The 20039-nt window shown below is 51.8% G+C and overlaps 1 protein-coding gene across 2 annotated transcripts; it reads left to right on the top strand.

Annotated features, from left to right (window-relative positions):
* The first annotated feature begins 422 nt into the window (after positions 1-422).
* Positions 423-19792, top strand: ZNF746 (zinc finger protein 746). 2 transcript variants are annotated; one of them, XM_066262548.1, is made up of 7 exons: positions 423-716; positions 3604-3903; positions 4030-4111; positions 5018-5131; positions 13316-13507; positions 14003-14128; positions 15593-19792. In XM_066262548.1, exons 1-7 carry the CDS (start codon positions 693-695, stop codon positions 16642-16644), a joined length of 1890 nt encoding a protein of 629 aa, XP_066118645.1. In that variant the 5' UTR covers positions 423-692; the 3' UTR covers positions 16645-19792. The 2 variants fall into 2 exon arrangements, with proteins under 2 accessions (XP_066118645.1, XP_066118646.1); XM_066262549.1 differs by having other exon boundaries at positions 426-716; positions 15590-19792.
* Positions 19793-20039: the final 247 nt, after the last annotated feature.

Below are 20039 nucleotides of genomic sequence, written 5' to 3'. Positions count from 1 at the left end.
GGGAGTTCTGGGTGGCTGCCTTCCAAGGTTTACCGAACTACGTTCCTATTGTTAGGAGGATTTTTTCCTTTTCAAACCAAAGGTAGACGTGAGCTGCAGCTGCCAAATAAGCAACGACACAGTAAGAAGCGCAAATCGCCAAGCAGGATCTAAAGCTGCAGGTGCGACGTGGCGAGTTCCCTGGGGGTATCAAGGGGAGCGGCCGCGGTCACCGGGGCTGTCCGGCTGGTTCCTCGAGCGGAGCGATCGTTCTCGGCCACCGAGCCCTTCGGGTCACGGGACCCAAAGCCCGATCTCTGGCCAGCGGCAGGTCCGGCGTGGGGTCTAGGCAGTGACTCAGCGCGCGCCCGGCCGTTTCCGGGGGGTCGGTGTGGGCGGGGCGGGGCGGGGCTGGCGGGCGCCTGCCGTTCGCCTGTCGGGCTGCAGGTGGGGCTGTGCGGCCGCGCTGCCTCCAGGAAGCCTCACGGGCCTGCGCCGGCTCCCAGGATGCAGTGTGGACCGGCCGGGCGCTGACGGCGGCGGCGCGTCTGGACGGAGCGGCTCGGGCCGGCCAGCGAGGAGCGCGCGCGGCGGACGGAGACGGCCGGCGAGCAGGCGGCGCCTGCGGAGAGGCCGGGGCCGGCTTGCGTGGGGCCGCACGGCGGCAGCGACTTCCTCCGGGCCGGGCCGGCCCGGCCGGACAGCGCAGGGCCATGGCCGAGGCAGCCGCGGCTCCGGTAAGGGCGACTAGCAAGCGCGCACTCGGGGCCCGGACCCAGCACACGGCGCCGCAGGCCCTGGGGAGGAGCTCCGGGGGCTGCGCCGGGCCTCCGGGCCTGGGGCTGCGGCGAGCCGGGCGCGGGGTCCGCCGGGGCCTACGCGCCCGCCGGCCGGGCCCCCCATCCGGGCCGAGCCCGAGCCCGAGCGGGGCGGAACCTGCCGTCCCCGCCCTGGAGGCCGCCCCGCGCCGAGTTCCAGCGGCCCTCCGCGGCTTCCTGCTCCCGCCCCACCCGCGGGCCCCTTCATCGGGGCGCCCCCCACCCTCCCCGCGTCTCCTTTCTCTGCCCACCGCTCTGCCCTGCGTCCGCTACCCCCCAGCTCCCCCCAGCGGCCTGGTGGCACCTGGGAGGTGTCCGAAGCGGCTTGGATTCCGCAGACACCCAGCACCGCGTGCCCAGCTCGCTGGGGTCCAGGCGGAAGACAGCTGCCCCCGTGTGTAGAAACAGGCTCCTCACCAGCCCGGTGAGGCATGATTTTGTCCTCACAGCAAGCCTGGAGGGTAGGTACTCGCTCTCTCGATCGTACAAAAGGAAAACCTGAGGCCTAGAGAAGTTAACTTGCCCAGGATCGCACAGCTAGAAAGTGTGTGAAAAGACACGGCCGCCCTGTGTTCAGGAACACACGGCGTTGGGGGCAGCAGGCAGGTACACAGGCAGTAATAGTGCTAAACAGGCAGAGGTGCGTGCTTCCTGCATGGAGGTAGAAACATGCTTGGGAGGCAAGGGAAGGGAGAGGGCAGGGGCCTATGGCAGCAATCCGCACCCCTCCTGCCTCTGTGATTTGAGCTCTCAGGGAAGGCTAGGATTTCAGGTGCGGAGGACGGTTCGGGCACACAGAGAAACGGCAGTGCCAGCTTGTTCAAGGAACAGAGAAACGTCCTTGCACCTGAAAAAGATGGCTTTGGTCTGGAAGCTGCAGCAGAAGTAGAAGGGGTTTGAACACCTGGGCTTCCTTCCCTGGCAGGATTCTGGGGACAGGCTGCATTGTCCAGCCACCGTTTAGTAAGGAGCTGTATTTGAGCAGAGACAGTTGCCACCTCCCACCAGGTAGTGTGAAGGTCTTTCACAGGACTCCCTGGCCCTATTAAAGTAAGAAAAATTGGGTGCCTCATTGTTTATAAAGCAGGAGTTTACTCAGAGGCCCTTTCCTACAAAATACTCATGGCTGGCAGTCAGGTATACTTGGAGGCTGAATGAGTAGGACTTCAGTGGATGGAGAGCTGGGTGATGAAGTGAAAGGAGCACAAACTCTTGGAGGCTGAGATCACATGGCAGGGACTGACCAGGGGCAGGGAGAAGGTACCAGGCCCGCAATGCCAGCCCAACTGCAATCCCAGCAGCCTCAGGGCAGAATACCTGCCTCTGGAGAGCAGGGGTTTCATACACTTCCAGCTGTTGCAGCTCTGTCTGCCTTCCAGCTCCTATCCTTTGAGATGCAGCCAGAGCCCTTCCTTCTTCAGGTCAGAGGTCATCTGGTCCAGCCTTCCTGCAAACAACCAGATTCTCTGATGCTCCATCCTTGACAGTTTTTTCAGCTCCTGCTAAAACGCTTCCTTCTGTCACTGTTTTCTGAGGTGCCCACCCATGTTCTAGTGCTCGGTGACTTTCTCTAAGTAAGTCCACCCTGGTTTCTAGGGGTCACTTCTTTATTTTGCAAATAGTCACCAACCATTTGTTTAGGACTCATTTCCAGAATGTTATAAGGAACCATGGATACTCAGGCATGCCAGGAAGAGGCATGAATGGTTGGAGCCCCTCTCTGACACTTGGGTGTGACCTTCAGATGTAGGTGTGGGTGTGGTAGGTGATCCAGCCCCTAATGAAAGCCCCCCTTTCCTCAGTGTCTCCAACTGCCGATCATTCAAGCCACCGTGTGAACTTTGCAGAGGCAGGGAAGTCACTGCTGGGGGAAGCACCACGTCCGGGGTGGTTGCTGAACATGCAGAAGTCTAACATAATGACATATGTCTTACTTTCCCTCTCCAGTCTGTAAGGTGTGTCACTGATCCTGGGGTGGCCACAGGAATGTACAAAACCATAATTCTGCCCTCGAGAGGAGAAGTAGGAACAATGAGAGGAAAATGTCAGCATCTCAGGGGGCCTAGGGGACTCATGGTATAGCAAAAAAGTCTAACTCTTGGCTGGTGGAGATTTGCAATAGTGGTGATTTTTTAGTTTGGAGAGGGTGGCGATGGGGGAGGGAACAAAATCAAATTGTCCGGGGTAGGGGGAGTTAGCAATTAGATTTTTGTGTTTATTAAAAAGAGACACAAGCTGCTTTAAAAAAAGAAAAAAGAAAGGAAGCAATTGAGCAACGCTCTTGTTTGTGTCATTTCAGTGAACCAGCTGTTTTTTTTTGCTAGGTCATCATCAGTAGACAGTCCCTGTGTGATTATGATGGGAGTGCTGGTTGGGCTGTAGTAAATCTGCAGTTTACTGTCTCTCTACTAAAATGCCCGGCAGTGCACAGCCACTGTGTTTAGCAGAATGCACGGAGAGCCTGCTGTGGGCATGCGCAGTGCTGAGCAAAGGGGCAGTGCAGCTTTCTGAGGTCACACAGGCTGGTGCAGGAAGTGACTACAGGGCGGTGAATGCAGCCACAGGGGTCTGCACAATGTTCTGTAGAGGCCCAGAGGGACGGCAGCTGCCCATCCTTAGGTGATGTCTACGACCCCCAGAGGAGGTGATTGCTAGGCTGACACCTGGCATGTGGCACAGGGCATCCCCACTTTTCACATAGGGGCTCCCGCCCGCAGCCCAGCTCCACAACACCTAGGGCAGCCGGGCTCCCAGAACACGACTAGTGGAATGATTGATGCCAGTCTTCTCTCTTTGTTTCTGGAAGATTTCTCCCTGGACGATGGCAGCTACCATTCAGGCAATGGAGAGGAAGATCGAATCCCAGGCTGCCCGCTTGCTCTCCCTAGAAGGCCGAACAGGGATGGCTGAGAAGAAGCTGGCCGACTGCGAGAAGACGGCCTTGGAGTTTGGGAACCAGCTGGAGGGCAAGTGGGCCGTGTTGGGGACCCTGCTGCAGGAGTACGGGCTGCTGCAGAGGCGGCTGGAGAACATGGAGAACCTGCTGAGGAACAGGAACTTTTGGGTCCTGCGGCTGCCCCCGGGCAGCAAGGCGGAGGCCCCCAAGGTAACCCGGGCCCCTGCAATGGGACAGCCCGAGGGGCCATGCCTGTAAGTGCGGGTGCACGTGTGTGACACCTGTGGTTCCAGGTGCCCGTGACCTTTGATGACATGACTTTGTTTTTCGGAGCAGGAGTGGGGCAAGCTGGACGAGTGGCAGAAGGAGCTATACAAGCACGTGATGAGGGGCAACTACGAGACGCTGGTCTCCCTGGGTAAGGCCTGGCACGCCTTTCTCAGTTCAGGGTTATTTGGAGAGTCCTCAGGCCTCTCTTTTCACGCCAGTGGGTTTTATTGCAAGTATATATAAGTCACTAGAAACTTGGACTGTGCAAAGAGTTATCTCCAATTCCTAAAACTGAGTGCTGGGTGACTGAGTCGAAAGCTCCCTTCCACCTGGTGAAATTCGTGGGATGCCAGACTGAGGTGGGACGGCCCCTCCCATAACCAGGGCGGAGATGGCTATTTCCATTCTGCTGAGATGTGGCGTGGAGAAGGCTCCTACTACTCAGATCCAGGATATAACCCACCCACGTCTGAGATTATTTACTTTTGCCTTCTCCTGCTGAGCTATGTGGCCTTAACCATGGCAGTCCTCTGGGTGTGCGGGGAGTGTGGGCGGACCGGGCTTCCTGCAGCCAGCACTGCCTTAGTGCTCGACACCTCGCTGCCCCAGACCCTGGGGCTGCCGCCCGCTCCTTGTGTGACACCCCAGAAGGGCTGAGCCATTTCTTCCTGGGCTTACTTCCTCTTGGGGTGTTTCAGTGCGACCCCAGATCCTGAGGCACTAAGGTACCCTTGGTGAGATGGAGCGGGTGCAAGTGTGACGTTCTATTTCAGTTTGCAGAACCGTACCCCTTCTCAAGGTGGAGACAATACCACAGTTTTCTTTATTTTGGGCTAGATGATTCTGTGTTGTGGGGCAGCAGCACCCTGACCTCCAGCCCTCAATCATGACAACCAAAAATGTCTCCCTAGGGACAAAATTGCCTGGGTTGAGAACGCTGCTCTATACCAATCACAGAACTTAGTTTCTTGGCCATTGTTAGTTTTCCAGGCTTCCTGTCCCCAGCCCTGAATGGAACCAAATGGCAAACACTAACCTTTATGTCTTTCCTCAGACTATGCCATCTCCAAGCCCGAAGTCCTCTCCCAGACTGAGCAAGGGAAGGAGCCATGTGGCTGGCGCCGCCCAGCCCCCAAGGTTCCGGATGTTCCTGTGGACCCGAGTCCAGGTGAGGGGCTGGGTAGGGGATGAGGAGACACCAAAAACAGAGGTAAAAGTCCAGAGGTGTGGCCTTCTAAGTTTTGTTTTATAGTTGAGTTATAACCTATCCCCTATTCAGCGAACACTCAGGAATGCTTCCCAGTGTGGAAACAGGCAGCAAACCCAGTCTTTTAGGAAAAAGACAGAGCCAGGGGCACTGAACTGGGGAAGTGAGGGAAGGACATTGATAGGGAAGGCAGGAGTCTATTAAAGACAACATCTTACTCATCCTTAACGTCACGAAGAGTCAGCCTCTCCTCCATCCACGGACCACATCTCACTGAAATTCAGTAGTCACAGAACATGAACTCATTAGCCACTTGTTAACCACACGTTTCACTATGGCTTAGAACCACAGTTTGAATTAAGGTGAATTGGGATACTAGATGTCACTGTGTCAGATTTTCCTGGAGCCAGTCAGCATCTCTGAAAGTTAAGGAAAGGGCTGGTGGACGTATGAGACCTGCCACATGGCCAAAGCAAAGCCCTGAGTGGGTTGTGGGGTAAATGACAGTCTGTCCTTTGAGCAGGGAGACCCGCCGCCGCCTCTTCTGTAAGCCCTGCCTGGTTTCTTTTTCATCCAAACACCTGTTGCTAAAGAATATTACTGTGTGTAACTCAACTCGTGGTGAATGAAATGTTTCTCTGTGTCTGCTGTTTTCTGCGATCAGATACTCACTTTTCCGAGGGCAGACAGTGTTCGGAACCGGGCACATTGCCGTGGTTAGAGCACTCACCAGTTTATGGGCCGAGCACAGTGACAGCTACCGAACAATGTGATGGAAAGAGGGTTATGATACAGGGGCTTGCATGGTGGGCTTATGTGAGCCTCTCTGGTTCCCACACCATCATTAATAAGAGTGAATGGGGCCTGGAAATGGGGTGGCTGCTGGCCAGACCCCCACTGTGCCCTGTTCCCTATGCCCTGCCTGGAGCACATCATCAAGAATTCGTTTGTGGCCTTACTCCCTGTTGTCCCTGTCTCAGGAATCTGGACCACTCTCTCCCTCACCCCCTCTGGGCTCGGTGCAGCCCCTGTCAGACCACGCTTTGTGGAACTCAGGCCTCATGAATACCCCCCAGCCCTCGGGCTTGTCCTCAGTGTCCCTGCCCGCCATTCTTGCTCAGATGAGACTGGATCCCCTGGGGACTCTGCATTTCCTGCAGCCCTCCCCTTCCTCACATCTCTCTGCCAGCCTCCCACCTCCCTAGAAACTCAATCCATGAATCCCATGCTGCCCTCCGCACAGCCTCCTGCAGACCACCCTCGCTCTCACCTCTGAGCCTGCTGTCACCCTAGGCAATGGCAGGCCTCTGCGCACCCTGCCTCTCTGTTCCTTTGCCCCCTGTCCCTCTCCGCCTCCCACCCCGTGGTCATCCCCCTGAATGTTGAAAACGGTCGTACCCCTTTCATCCCCTTGATCCAGCGCACCCTCCCCATCCTGCTGTTCTGGAGGACTGCTACCCTTGTGCCCCAAATTTAGCAGCTCCCCCATCCTCGGCTCCCACAAGCCCCTGAGCCTGCTGCTTTTCACTGCCCGGCTTGGCCGCATTTCCCTCGTGGCCCCGTGTGGTTCTGGGCCACCATCATCACCCTTGCACACACCCTCAAGTCCCTCGCCCCTCTTGTTCATTGTGTTCGCCTGGCAAAACCATAATCCTGGTTAAACCTGTCTGCTGTTCTGCCCTGGCTCCCCAGCGGCCGCACGTGCTCATGTTCCTCCCCTGTGGGCAGGTGTCCCCTTAGTCCACTCAGGAGTAGCCCAGAGGTCGGCCAGCTGTGGCCCACAGGCCTAGTCGCCCACCATCTGTTTTTGTGGCCCATAAGTTTAGAATAGCTTTTATATTGAAGACATTAATTAATTCTGTGTTTTGAAAAATTACATAGATGTCGTCTTTGTCGCTCATTGTCCTGTTTCAGGTTTATCTCTTGTCAATTGCGTAGATGAAATTCAATCCTTTTTGCATGTTCCAAAAGAAGCTATCTTACCGTTTGTCATCCACCCCTCCTCTGAGCTCTCGGTCTCACGCACAGTGCTGCAGTGAACATCCTTGAACACCCCTCTTTGTGTCTCCGTGGGGAATAGACCCAGAGCTGGAATCCTCTACCTCTGCCATGGCCATGTTGCTCTCCCGTGGGCACACGAGCTTGTATTGCTGCCGAGCACTTAGGGAGTACCTGGTTTTTTTACACCTCTGCCCACTTTTCAGAATTAGATGTTTGCCAACCCCATGGAAGTGAAATCATATCCTGTTTTAGTTTGGATTAAAAATTGAGCATTGTCTTCATAGGTTTATTTGGTTTCTCCTGCAATGACATGTCTTTTTCTGTTTTTCTACTGTTGTTTTCTTTTTCTTATTGATTGAGGACTTCTTTCTCTAGGTCCCAGACCTGAACCCTTTCTCTGCATTGCAAGTACCATGTCCCAGTCTGCGGTCTGTCTTTTTTTTTTTTTTTTGTATTTTTCTGAAGCTGGAAACGGGGAGAGACAGTCAGACTGACTCCCACATGCGCCTGACCGGGATCCACCCGGCACGCCCACCAGGGGCGAAGCTCTGCCCACCAGGGGGGTGATGCTCTGCCCCTCCGGGGCGTAGCTCTGCTGTGACCAGAGCCACTCTGGTGCCTGGGGCAGAGGCCAAGGAGCCATCCCCAGCGCCTGGGCCATCTTTGCTCCAATGGAGCCTTGGCTGCGGGAGGGGAAGAGAGAGACAGAGAGGAAGGGGGGTGGGTGGAGAAGCAAATGGGCGCTTCTCCTATGTGCCCTGGCCGGGAATCTAACCTAGGTCCCCCGCACGCCAGGCCGACGCTCTACCGCTGAGCCAACCGGCCAGGGCCAAGCGGTCTGTCTTTTCACCATGAAGTTCTCGCGCAGAAGTTTTCATTTTGGGCAGAGTCAGTATATCAGTCTTTTCTTTTATGAGTTGTGCTTTTGTGTCTTAAGATGACCTTCCCTGCCTCAGCTCAGCTCAGCTCAGAAGGACATCCTCTAGTATTTTCTAATAAAACTTCTAAAGTTTTGCCTTTCTCATTTAAATCTCCAATCCATCTAGAATTAATATTTGTGTAGATTGCAGGGGAGAATTAACCCCTCTCCCCACAAGGATGTCTGATTTTCCAGTCAAGTTTGCTGAATATTCTGTCTTTTCTGCAATGATTTGTGATGCCAGCCCCATCATGTACCAGGTTTCCACAGAGGCATGGGTGGTTTCTGGGCTCTGTCTTCTGTTTCTTGGTCTCTGTCCACCTCTGCACCCCCTTGGACCATTTGAGCTTCCTGGGAAGCCTTGATTCTAGCAGAGCAAGCCTTCCCTACTCACTTTTCAAAACTTTTCTTGGCTCTTCTTGGACCTTTGTTCTATATGAATTTCAGAATCTTCATGTCAAGTTCTTAGAAAATCCTGTAGGAATTTTGTTAGAAATTGCACTTTATAATTTTGTTTCTGGAGAATTACCCTCATTCCAACACTGAGCCCCTCTCTCCATGGGAAGACTTATCTCCTGAAGGCTTCCGTGTGTGCTTTCATAAGTTTTTAGTTTTCTCCTGAGAGTTGTTATTTGTATTGTGAATGGCATTTTTAAATCAATGACATATTTTAAATAGTTATTGCAGGTGAATGGCTCTGCTGTTGGCTTTGTTTAATGAAAGAGCAATTTGCTTAACTCTGCTATAAGGTCTAATGACTTGTCTATTTAGATTATCTTGGATTTTTTTTTTTTTTTTTTTGTATTTTTCTGAAGCTGGAAACGGGGAGGCAGTGCCTGGGGCAAAGGCCAAGGAGCCATCCCCAGCGCCTGGGCCATCTTTTGCTCCAATGGAACCTCAGCTGCGGGAGGGGAAAAGAGAGACAGAGAGGAAGGAGGGGGAGGGGGAGAAGCAGATGGGCGCCTCTCCTGTGTGCCCTGGCCAGGAATCGAACCTGGGACTTCCGCACGCCAGACCAACGCTCTACCACTGAGCCAACTGGCCAGGGCCTCTCTTGGATTTTTTTTATGTGGACAATGGTACCCTCCACAGATAACCCTTTTTAAATGTTTATAACTTTATTTTTCTTGTTTAGCAGTTTGGCTAAGACCTCATCGAACAGAGGTGGTGGTAGCAGGCATCTTTGCTTGTGAGTGCTTCTAGAGTTTCAACAGCAAGGATAATTTTTGCCATAGACTTTTGAATAGCCTGACCTGTGGCAGCGCAGTGAATAAAGTGTCAACCTGGAACACTGAGGTCGCTGGTTCGAAACCCTGGGCTTGCCCAGCCAAGGCACATATAAGAGGCAACTGCTATGAGTTGGTGCCTTCTCTTTCTCTCTCTCTCTCTCTCTCTCCCTCTCTCCTCTCTCTAATATCAGTAAATAAAATCTTTTAAAAAAAACCCACATAAACTTTTGAAGATTCTCTTAAACAGGTTTTCTTCCACTGTTAAAGTTTTTGCAAACAAGTGTCACATTGGATCAACTGGATTTTTTAAAAATATATATTTACTGCACATAACAAACAAAATCACCTACAGAACAAAATTAAGGTAAAGTTTAGAGAAAGACAGTAAGAGCCCATATTCATAACACCCCAGCATAAGAAATAGATCACAGACCCTTTCCAAGACCCCATGGTCCCTCCCTGGACCCATGCTCCTCCTTTCCTCTTACAGATACACAAGAAATTTAGAAACAGATATGATTCATCTCTTGTTTTTCTATGTATGTATTGCTGAATAACGTTTAGTTGTGACTGATTCTGAACTATATATGTGTGTGTGTGAATAAGATCATATCATATATATTCTTCTCTAACTTGCTTTTCTCACTTAACATTATGTTTTTGAAACTCCTCCATGTTGATGTAGTGTAGCGTAGTTCATCCATTGTCCCAACCTTCGCCATGTTAAGTTTTTATATTTTTACGGATGTAACACAATGCATTTATTCCTGTTTTTGATGGACATTTGTTTTATTTCTAACTTTTTTTCTTTTAAGAGCAATGCTTTTGTGAAAATTGTTATGCATGTGTACAAGTTTCTTTAAGTATAGACCCGGGAGTGGAAGTGCTGGGTCGTAGGAAGCACACATGCCCGACTTTTCCAGGTAACTTCCACATGCTCTCTGCAGTGGGGGGGAGGGGGGTACGCTCAGTGCGCAACTGCAGGGCGAGCAGCTCTGCCCACCTCTTCCTCACCTGTGCTGGAAATCCCTTACATTTCCACTCCTCCCCATCGGGTGGGAGTGATACTTTATAAAATTTGTAATTTAAAACGTTCATTTATCCTGATCAATGAGATTGAACATTATATCCTGTTTATGGGCCACTTCTCTTCCAAGAAGTACCTGTTTTATCTTTTTTCCATTTTTCTTTTCAGTTGTCTTCTCTTGACTTGCAGATTTTTACGAGTTCTCTGTATATTCTGAAAATTAGTCTTTTTGTTGGGTGTGTGACTGGCTGATTTCTTCATTTATGGTATGTCTTTAAGAATGGAAGCTTTTAATTTTAATATACTCAGGTTTACTGGTTTTTACCTTCATGGTTTCTCCATCCTAGATCATAAAAATTAAGAAATTTCCCCTCAACTCGAGGTGATAATACACCATCTCATATTTTCTACTAAAAGTTTGCCTTTCATGTTCAAATTGTGAATCCATCTGGAATGGATTTCTGTGGCCGTGGGGGGTTCGGGACCCTGCTTCTCTCTCACGAGCCCCTTGGGTATTTCCCTGTGTTCTTTCAGGACAACTTTGGTAAATGACTTTAAGTTCCATGAGAAGCCAGGTGGGATTGTAGTTGGAATTGCATTCATTCTATTAATCATTTTGGGTTGAATTGGCCCCTTTACTCTAATGAGGCTTCTTGTCTGTGAATATTGTAAGTCACTCCGTTTAGCTCATCTGTAATGCCTCAATGAAGTTTTATAATTTGCTCCTAAAAGGTCCCGTACATTTCCTTGTTGGACATAGTCCTAGGTTCCTCATCGGGGAGTTTGGGAGCAAGGGTTGGACAAGTCTAGTCCTGCCACCCTTTCTCCCTGGGGCAGCTGGCCACCCCTCGGGACAGGCGGTCTGTGCTGCTCTGCTAGGGACAGCCTTCCTGACCATGGTCCAGTGGGTGACTTCCTGATATCAGGGTCAGTATGGGAACCACTTTTCACCCACAGATAAAAGCTGATGCTCTCAATTATCAGTAATAAACATAGTTTACCCTCACCTGCCTTCCTTTTTTTGTTTTACATCTCTTAAAATCTGTGACGGGGTGGGGGGGGTGTAGAAAAGAGTAAGGGGGGATAAATGGTGATGGAAGGAGACTTGGCATCGGGTGGTGAATACAATACAGTGTACAGATGATGGCTTTTAGACTTGTACACCTGAAACCTATATAATTGCATTAACCAGTATCACCCCAATAAATTCAATAAAAAAAGAAAAAGAAGATGTATGACAAAAATAATAGTAATTGATGGGCTCCCTTAAAACCCGAGTAGTGCACAAAAATGCAATTTTCTTCCACTTTTTGAAATTTCTTTCTAGGAATCTTGCTAAAATTTTCATTGATGTTAATAACTTTTCTAATAACTGATGCTTCTCAAATTTCCAAAAGGATATATCATCTATGAGTCATAAGCCTTTTTTGTTTCTTTTCAAATTTTTATGGTTTATTTTTCTTTTGTTTTCTTGTGCTGGCTAAGGACTCCCAGAAAATCCTTAAATAGAAGTGATGATAACAAGTATCCTATTAATTCATGATTTTAAAGAGAACGCTTTTTAAATTTTTACATGGAATATAATATATGCTAAAGGTTTTATCAGTGCCCTTTATCAAGTTAAAGAAATTTTCTATATTTCTAGTTGACTAAATATTTCTAAGGAATAGCTGTTGAATTATTTAGAATGCTCTTTGGATACTTCTTGAGAATATGGTATAATTTTTCTCCTTAATCCTGCTAGTATGGTAAATTATGTTATGGTTTTAGGTTTTTTTGTTTGTTTGTTTTGTTTTGTTTTGTTATGAAGTGAGAGACAGGGAGGCAGAGACAGACTACTTCATGTACCCTGACCAGGATCCACCCCGCAACCCCACTAGGGGGTGATGCTCCACCCATTTCAGGCTGCTGCTCTGCTGCTCAGCAGCCAAGCTATTTTAGCACCTCTGGAGCCATCATCAATGCCCTGGGGGGCCAGCTTTGCTCTAGCCTTTGGAGCCATGGCTGCAGGATGGAAAGAGAGAGAGAAGGGGGAGAGATAGAGAAGCAGATGGTCACTTCTCCTGTGTGCCCTGACTGGGAATCCGATTCAGGACTTCCACACACCAGGCCTATGCTCTACCTTTTGTTATGTTCTAATATTGAACCAACCTTGCAATTGTGGAATAAGCCTTCCTTTGTTAAGACCCTTTACCTACATTGCTGCATTTAGTACTAATTATTTTGTTTAGAATTCCTGAGTCTTTGTATCTCTTCTGGTTTGTAAGTTTACTTTTTTTAGTAAGGGCCCTTGTGGATCAGGTTTGCCTCTACCTGTGCTGGGCCTTCTGGGTTGCCGTAGTTCACAGTCAAGCTTTCTGTGAATTTCTCAGGTTAAGGCCTCTACTGCGTGGGTAGCACGAATTCAGTGTGGGCACGGATTCTGATTTCTATGGGTGGCTTTCCCACCCATGGCCTGGACAAAGAGGGCACCTACCTGACAGGCCCCTCAGATGGAGTTTTCCTAGTCCCCATCTCACAGCTGGGACAGAACCTTATGGGTCCTGGCTTCACGCAGGCAGTTAGTTCAGCTCTGCTCCCGCCTTGCTTGGACACCCAAGCCTCGGCCCCTAAGGGGTATCTTGTCCCAACAATTTCCAGGGTCACTTGAACTCTTAATTTGACTTGGTGTTTTCTCTTTGACTCTCATGTTGAGAATCTTGTATGCCTGCTAAAATATGTGCGTGTGTTTAAGTGAGAGCAAGACCCTCCCGAGGGCAGCTTGGTCCTCCCACGAGCTCAGTGCTGTGTGCACAGTGCCATGCTTTTCCCTGGGGCCCTGCAGACCCTGTTTGACCTCGCTTTCCCTTCCTACCAGGCTCTTGCTGTGCGGCCTTTGTGAGGTCCATTACCTCTGCTGGCTGTGTGCCCCCCCCCCCCGGTGCCGAAGGCCCCTGATGCTCTGTACTCACACACTCTCCCTTCCTTAGGCTCGGGACCCCCGGTTCCTGCCCCTGACCTCTTAATGCAGATCAAGCAGGAGGGTGAGCTCCAGCTGCAGGAGCAGCAGACCCTGGGCGTTGAGGCATGGGCAGCCGGACAGCCAGACATCGGGGAGGAACCCTGGGGTCTCAGCCAGCTGGATTCCGGATCAGGAGACGTCTCTACAGATGCTGCTTCTGGTGAGCAGCTCGGGTGGGGAGCGGGTACCAGGAGTGCGTGGCAGGGACCGGGGCAGGCCGTGAGGAAAGTTCCTGGGAGCCTGCAGTGTGAGAGCTACGGGCCCCCTCGAGCATCTGGCGCGACTAGCTTAGAAGTTTCCCCACCTTAAGATGGGATCTGTGCCAAAGGGAACCTGTGTGCCCCTCTGGGTTTCATGATGCTCTTGTCCTGGTAATTTCTCTGCTCACCTTGGTTAGCCGCACTTCTGTTCCTGTCCCCAGCATTGGGCATTTAAATCATCAGTTGCCTCATATTAAGGAGAGGCTGTATGAAATAAGCCAGCACTGTTGGAGCCTCCTCTTGCCTCCAAGGGGGAGCAAAAGAAAGCTGGGTTCAGGAGTGGTGAGGTCTTTATATTTGTGCAGAAAGCCCAGGGTGGGGTCTCAGTCTGGCCACTCTTCCTGTCCCGTGGGGCTGTGTTCTCTAACCCACAGGCTCTGCTCTCTTCATTGCAGGCGTCCACTCCAACTTCTCAACCACTATTCCCCCCACGTCCTGGCAGGCAGACCTCCCTCCCCACCACCCGTCTTCCGCATGCTCAGACGGGACCCTGAAGCTCAACACAGCAGCCTCCACAGAAGGTATGGGTGGCAGAGAGGGCGGAAAAGGGTCCCGTGTATCCTGGAGGCAGCCTCAGCCCAGGCCTCGTTCTAATTGGCGGACTGCCCTGGCCTTCCAGCCTGCGGGCATTCAGGTGTCTGTGATGTTAGGACTCTACAGTCTGTCTCTTATCCCCGTCCAGATGCTTAGTCTCGGACAGCCTTCCTCGAGTGTGGCCACATTTCTGACTGTTCATTTCTCATGTTAGCCAGTCAGTCCTCATAAATCGGTCCCTTGATAGGATATTCTCCGAACCTGCCTCCTCTCTGGCATGGAAACAACCAAGCCTGGCCAGAAGTGCTTCTTAGATATTAGCACTGCCAGAGATACATGTCCAAAGGCCAGAAGCGGGAAGGAAGCTTCCAAATTTTATATGTTACTTTTCTATTGACTTCTGTTTTGAAGGCCCATCATCTGTTACTTTAATAATTTCTGTTCTATCTTAGCACTCCAAAAATGTGCTGAAAGCCTGGAACCCTGATAAAAAAAAACCTCAACAGGTGAAATTCAAGTACACTTAACATAAAGTCACATTTTTCTGAAGTGAGAAGCAGGGAGGCAGAGAGACAAACTCCTGCATGCACCTGACCGGATCCACCCAGCACACCCACTAGGGGGTGATGCTCTGCCCATCTGGGCTGTTGCTCCATTGCAACTGGAGCCATTCTAGCACCTGAGGCGGAGGCCATGGAGCCGTCCTCAGCGCCTGGGCCAACTTTGCTCCAGTGGAGCCTTGGCTGTGAGAGGGGAAGAAAGAGAGAGAAAGAAAGGAGAGGGGGAAAGGTGGAGAAACAGACAGGCACTTCTGTATGCCCTGGCTGGAAATCAAACCCGGGACTTTTACACACCAAGCCAATGCTCTACCACTGAGCCAACCAACCAGGGCCTGTTTGACTAATATTTTTATCATCAGCGAGCTAGCCACATGAACTGGATGCTTGCTGCGTGCCAAATAGCGTGCAAGGTGCATCAGATACGGTATCTGGTGTAATCTTCACACAGCCCTGTGACCAGGGTGGTCACAGAGGTGCTGTTGGTTAAGAAGTTATCCCGCAGTCCACAGCTGGTCTGTGGGTGCATTCAGTGTCACCTGAGCCCCAGCCCAGTGCCTTTGCCCCTCAGGTACATTGCCCCTGGTGGTCAGAGTTCCTTCCTCAAGATAAATTCTTGATTAACCTTAACAGCCAAAAGTAGAAATGAGCAGATGCGATGGTGGTTTTACTTGTGGGGGTAGTTCTAGAGCAAGAGTCTTCACATAGGGTTTGAAGCAGCGGCATGATCACCCGGGAGTGCCCTGCTGAGCTGGCCCTGCAGCTTGGAGACCAGGGCCCAGCGTTGTTAAAGGGGCTGAGGAGCTACCCAGTGTCCGGGTGAACGTGTCAGGTCTTCGCTCTAAGCGGTCAAGGGGACAGAATGATAGCTAGTCTTTCTGTCTTTCTCAGCAGATGTAAAAATTGTGATAAAAACTGAAGTCCAGGAAGAGGAGGTGGTGGCCACACCAGTGCACCCTACTGACCTAGAGGCCCACGGGACCCTTTTCGGACCAGGCCAAGTCGCTAGGTTTTTCCCTAGTCCTGTGCAGGAAGGCGCCTGGGAGAGCCAGGCCAGCTCCTTCCCCAGCCAGGACCCTGTGCTGGGGCTCAGGGAGCCCGCCCGGCCGGAGCGGGACATGGGGGAGCCCAGCCCTGCCGTGACCCAGGACGAGACCCCGCCAGGGGACTGGCTCCTTGGCGGGGTTCGGTGGGGCTGGAATTTCAGGTGTAAACCTCCTGTGGGCCTGAACCCGAGGACTGGGCCGGAGGGGCTGCCCTACTCATCCCCTGACAACGGAGAGGCGGTGCTGGACCCAGGCCAGGCCCCGAGACCCTTTAGTGATCCCTGTAAATACCCTGGCCGGACCAAAGGCTTCGGCCATAAGCCAGGCCTGAAGAAGCACCCAGCCGCACCCCCAGGGGCACGCCCCTTCACTTGTGCCACTTGCGGGAAGAGCTTCCAGCTACAGGTGAGCCTCAGTGCGCACCAGCGCAGCTGTGGGCTGCCAGATGGGGCAGCGGGGGCTGCAGGGACCTCTCGGGACGGCAGTGCCCTGCGGTGCGGGGAGTGCGGGCGCTGCTTCACGCGGCCGGCCCACCTCATCCGGCACCGCATGCTGCACACGGGGGAGCGGCCCTTCCCCTGCACCGAGTGCGAGAAGCGCTTCACCGAGCGCTCCAAGCTCATCGACCACTATCGAACCCACACGGGCGTGCGGCCCTTCACCTGCACTGTCTGTGGCAAGAGCTTCATCCGCAAGGACCACCTCCGCAAGCACCAGCGCAACCATGCAGCAGGGGCCAAGGGCCCAGCCCGCGGTCAGCCTCTGCCTCCCCTCCCAGCCGGGCCCCCAGACCCCTTCAAGACCCCTGCCTCCAAAGGACCCTTGGCCTCCACAGACCTTGTGACCGACTGGACTTGTGGCCTGAGTGTCCTGGGACCCACCGATGGCGGGGACCTGTGAAGGCGCCCCAGGATGGCCGGGTCTGCCTCTGCCCTCCGACCCCTGCGGGCTGCCAGTGCAGACAGTCCAGTTTCCAGACATCGGGTGGTGGCAGGGGCCGGGCGGAGACTGGGAGACCAAACCCCCAAGTTGCTGAACCCATCACTGGAAGGAGAGAAAATGTCAGCACGGCTCCCACCTCTAAACAAAGTAGAATTCCCCGATTGTAAAACTGAGCATCATAGAATTTTAAGTAATTTAATTACGAAGCTTTTTTTTTTTTTAATTCTTGAAGAAGCTGGAAAATAGTCGTAGGTACCAGTTTAAAGTTTCTAGTGTACCTTTGGTTTCCGGAGCGTGTGTTTATGTGGGCTGTGTCCTTCCCAAGTCTGACGGTGAGTGTGCTGGAAGGTTGGTGGGGCTGGGGACACTGAGGAGGGACCGTGGCCGCCCCTGTCCCCAGTGATATCTAGGCATGGGGTGGTCTTCGCACAGGGTCCTGGGGGCGTTGAGGCCCTGCTATACCCAAGGCTGGGCTGTTCTGGCCTAGGGCTGTAAGCCTCCTGGGAACTGAGGCCCGCCTGGTGCTGGGGAACCCCTACCCCATCTCCACAGGGACAAGGACTTGCCCCGGAGCAGCCAGCACCATTGCCAACTTGCCTCTCCATCTGAGGGTCAGCAGTGCAGCCCTCCTTGTGTTTCCCTTTCAGGCCACTGGCCACCCCGTCAGAAGGGGGCTTGACAGTATCGCCCTATGGTGTGACTCCAGGGCCTCAGAAAAGAGGGTTGTCTGGAAACACAGGGTCAGGGCTGCAGAGGTGAGCAGGCAGGGGTAGTGGGCACTGTCAGCATCTAGGTACCTGCAGAGCCAGGAACAAGGCCTGGCCTGCTGACCCCCCTGGGCTGCCTTCCACTCCAGCAAGATGCTCCTGTGTCCTCTTTGTGTAGCGTGTTTTCATTGAACGCTTGCACATCACATCTCATTTGATTGTTACTGTGACCTTGTGAAACATGCAGGGCAGGTCTTCTTCCATGTTAGAGATGAGGAAATAAATTACTCAAAGGGGACACATCCCAGCCTGGCCCTGCCTGGGCTGTTGAGTGTAGCAGTTGGGAAGAGCCTCAGGTTAGACACAGCTTATCCTCCCAGAACCTCAGTTTGGGGAAAGAAAGCTTGCCATTTTTGCCCTCTTAGAAGATGTGTCCTGCATGCGCATGAGCAAAGGTGTCAGGCCCTGGGCTTTAGTGGACCCAGGCCTCCCTGGTGTGCGCTCCCAGCAGGTCCCAGCTCCCAGCAGGTCCGGATGGCCGAGTGCAGGTGAGGTTTGCTCCTCTGCTGACACCCTAACGGTGGCATCAGACCCGTTGGGCCCCAGCTTCTTGATTCTGCTGCAGTGCTGTCCCGGCCACACAAGTAACCATTCCTGTTTTGTTGAAGCTGCCCCTGGGTCCCTTATCCAAAACGGGTGACTTGTTCCCCCTGCAGAGGAGAGGCCAGGGCTGCTGTTCACTGAGCTCCCCTCCCCCCATATGTACTTTTTGTTAGGCAATAGAATAGTTGAGAAAATTGTTTCTATGTACTGTATATTTTGTACCTGTTTACACCTTTAATTGATATAACTGATATTTTGAAAAACAAATGAAGAGGAAATGCCCCATTAAAATAAAATCTAACCCGCACCGAGGCGGTTTGGTGGATTCTGTTCTTACACCTTCATCTCTGGTGCTGATGCCTCTCTGGCGCTGACCCTCACCCCAAGACTGTGGTCAGCTTTCAGGATCCTCCCTAGACACTTGGTCACCTTGGACCCAGGGAGGCATCAGTCCTTAAAAGCTAGGAGGGGAAGATTCCAGAGAAGTTTGGCTCAGTGGAGGTAAACTGACATTTGGAGGGGAAACCAAAACACTTCTCATGCTCTGCTTCAGATAATCATGGTTTATGTAATTCAGTCTTGCATAATTTGATATGATGCACACGAGGCTAGGAAGGTCAGGATAAAAGTGCAGCACATCAAAGCAAAGTGGGTACAGGGTGTTTTCTCTTTGCATCTTCTGGCTGGGCCATGGCGAGGAAAGGTCGGGTAATGCCCACAAATGTTGGAGTGAGGTCCACCCCCGTGGCATTAGACCCGGGCTGATACCCACATTCTCACCAACCAGAGTTAACAAAGAGTTACCACATTTTTGTCTCTATCACCATCACCCTCTTCCTAGTCCTCGTGCCTTCTCTCACTTCCTCTCACCCGTGTGCCCTGTGTGCAGGACCCTTTTCATGCCAGAAATCTCTACCATGTAGTGGTTCACTAAGTGGACAGCTTGGGAGCTTCAGGATCAGCTGCACTCTCCAAGCCAGAGAACATGGGAGGGGAGGGTTCAGTTTCTGACGACCAGAAGAGGGGTACCGAACACTGCTGCCAAGCTTCTGGGAACCCTGCTCTGAAGTGTCCCACTTAGGCCAAAGCACAGGGGTCCCTTCCTATGTTAGTTTTCTATTGAGGCTGTGACAGGTTATCACAAACCTTGTAGCTTAAGCCAACACAGATTTCTCCTACCATTCTGGAGGCCAGAATGAGTCTCATGGAGCTAATAATACCAAGGTGTTGGCCTGGCTGGGTCCTCTGGAGACTCCTGGGGAGAATGTCTCCTTGTCCCTTTCAATTTGCAGAGGAACCTGCACGTTAGCACAGGACATCGTACCCTTGTGAGGTCAGGCTCCTTCCTGGTCCTCACCTCCAGCTGCTCCTGCATCTCACCCTCCTCCAGGTGAATGGAAGTGCCTGCCCTCCCCTGAGTGCTGTGCTGTCCCATGTCTCTACACATGTTCCTGCTGCACACAGTGTCACATCCCTTCGTCCCCAGCCACCTGGTATACCCCTCAAGGCATGGCTTAGTGTCACCCACCTGCACCCAGTCTCTGCAGGTAAAACTGCCGCCTCCCACGTTTCCCATGACCATTGCTCAGACCCTTATCATTTTGTTGGATCCCCCTCCAACTTTGTGTATATAACATGTTTCTGGGAATGTGTATAGAGGTATATGTATAAAATGAGGCAACTGACTCAGACCACAGGAAGTCTTTATTCCTTCAGAGCTATAAAATGAAGTTCCTGATCTGGCATGATTGTCAAATTCCTTTCAACCCGAGTATTGTATAATTTATATATGAGTATTTAAAAATATTAAAAGCACAATTAGACATTAAATATATACAATTAAATAATTTGTCTTTAAATTTTTTTTTTTCAAAAAGTTTAAAAATGTACATCTTGGCCTGACCTGTGGTGGCGCAGTGGATAAAGCGTCGACCTGGAGACGCTAAGATTGCCGGTTCAAAACCCTGGGCTTCTAAAAAAAAAACAAAAAACCTGGGCTTGCCTGGTCAAGGCACATATGGGAGTTGATGCTTCCTGCTCCTC

Source organism: Saccopteryx bilineata, chromosome 2 (genome assembly GCF_036850765.1).
Source record: "Saccopteryx bilineata isolate mSacBil1 chromosome 2, mSacBil1_pri_phased_curated, whole genome shotgun sequence".
NCBI lineage: Eukaryota > Metazoa > Chordata > Mammalia > Chiroptera > Emballonuridae > Saccopteryx > Saccopteryx bilineata.
Note: the sequence above shows the minus strand (reverse complement) of the source record. Positions and strands in the feature narration are given on the sequence as shown.

Coding starts and splice junctions, on each gene's coding strand:
- ZNF746 (XM_066262549.1), top strand. CDS start 693: ATGGCCGAGGCAGCCGCGGCTCCG. Junction 3,904..4,029: donor GCAAGGCGGAGGCCCCCAAG/GTAACCCGGGCC, acceptor TTTTCGGAGCAG/GAGTGGGGCAAGCTGGACGA. Junction 4,112..5,017: donor CGAGACGCTGGTCTCCCTGG/GTAAGGCCTGGC, acceptor GTCTTTCCTCAG/ACTATGCCATCTCCAAGCCC.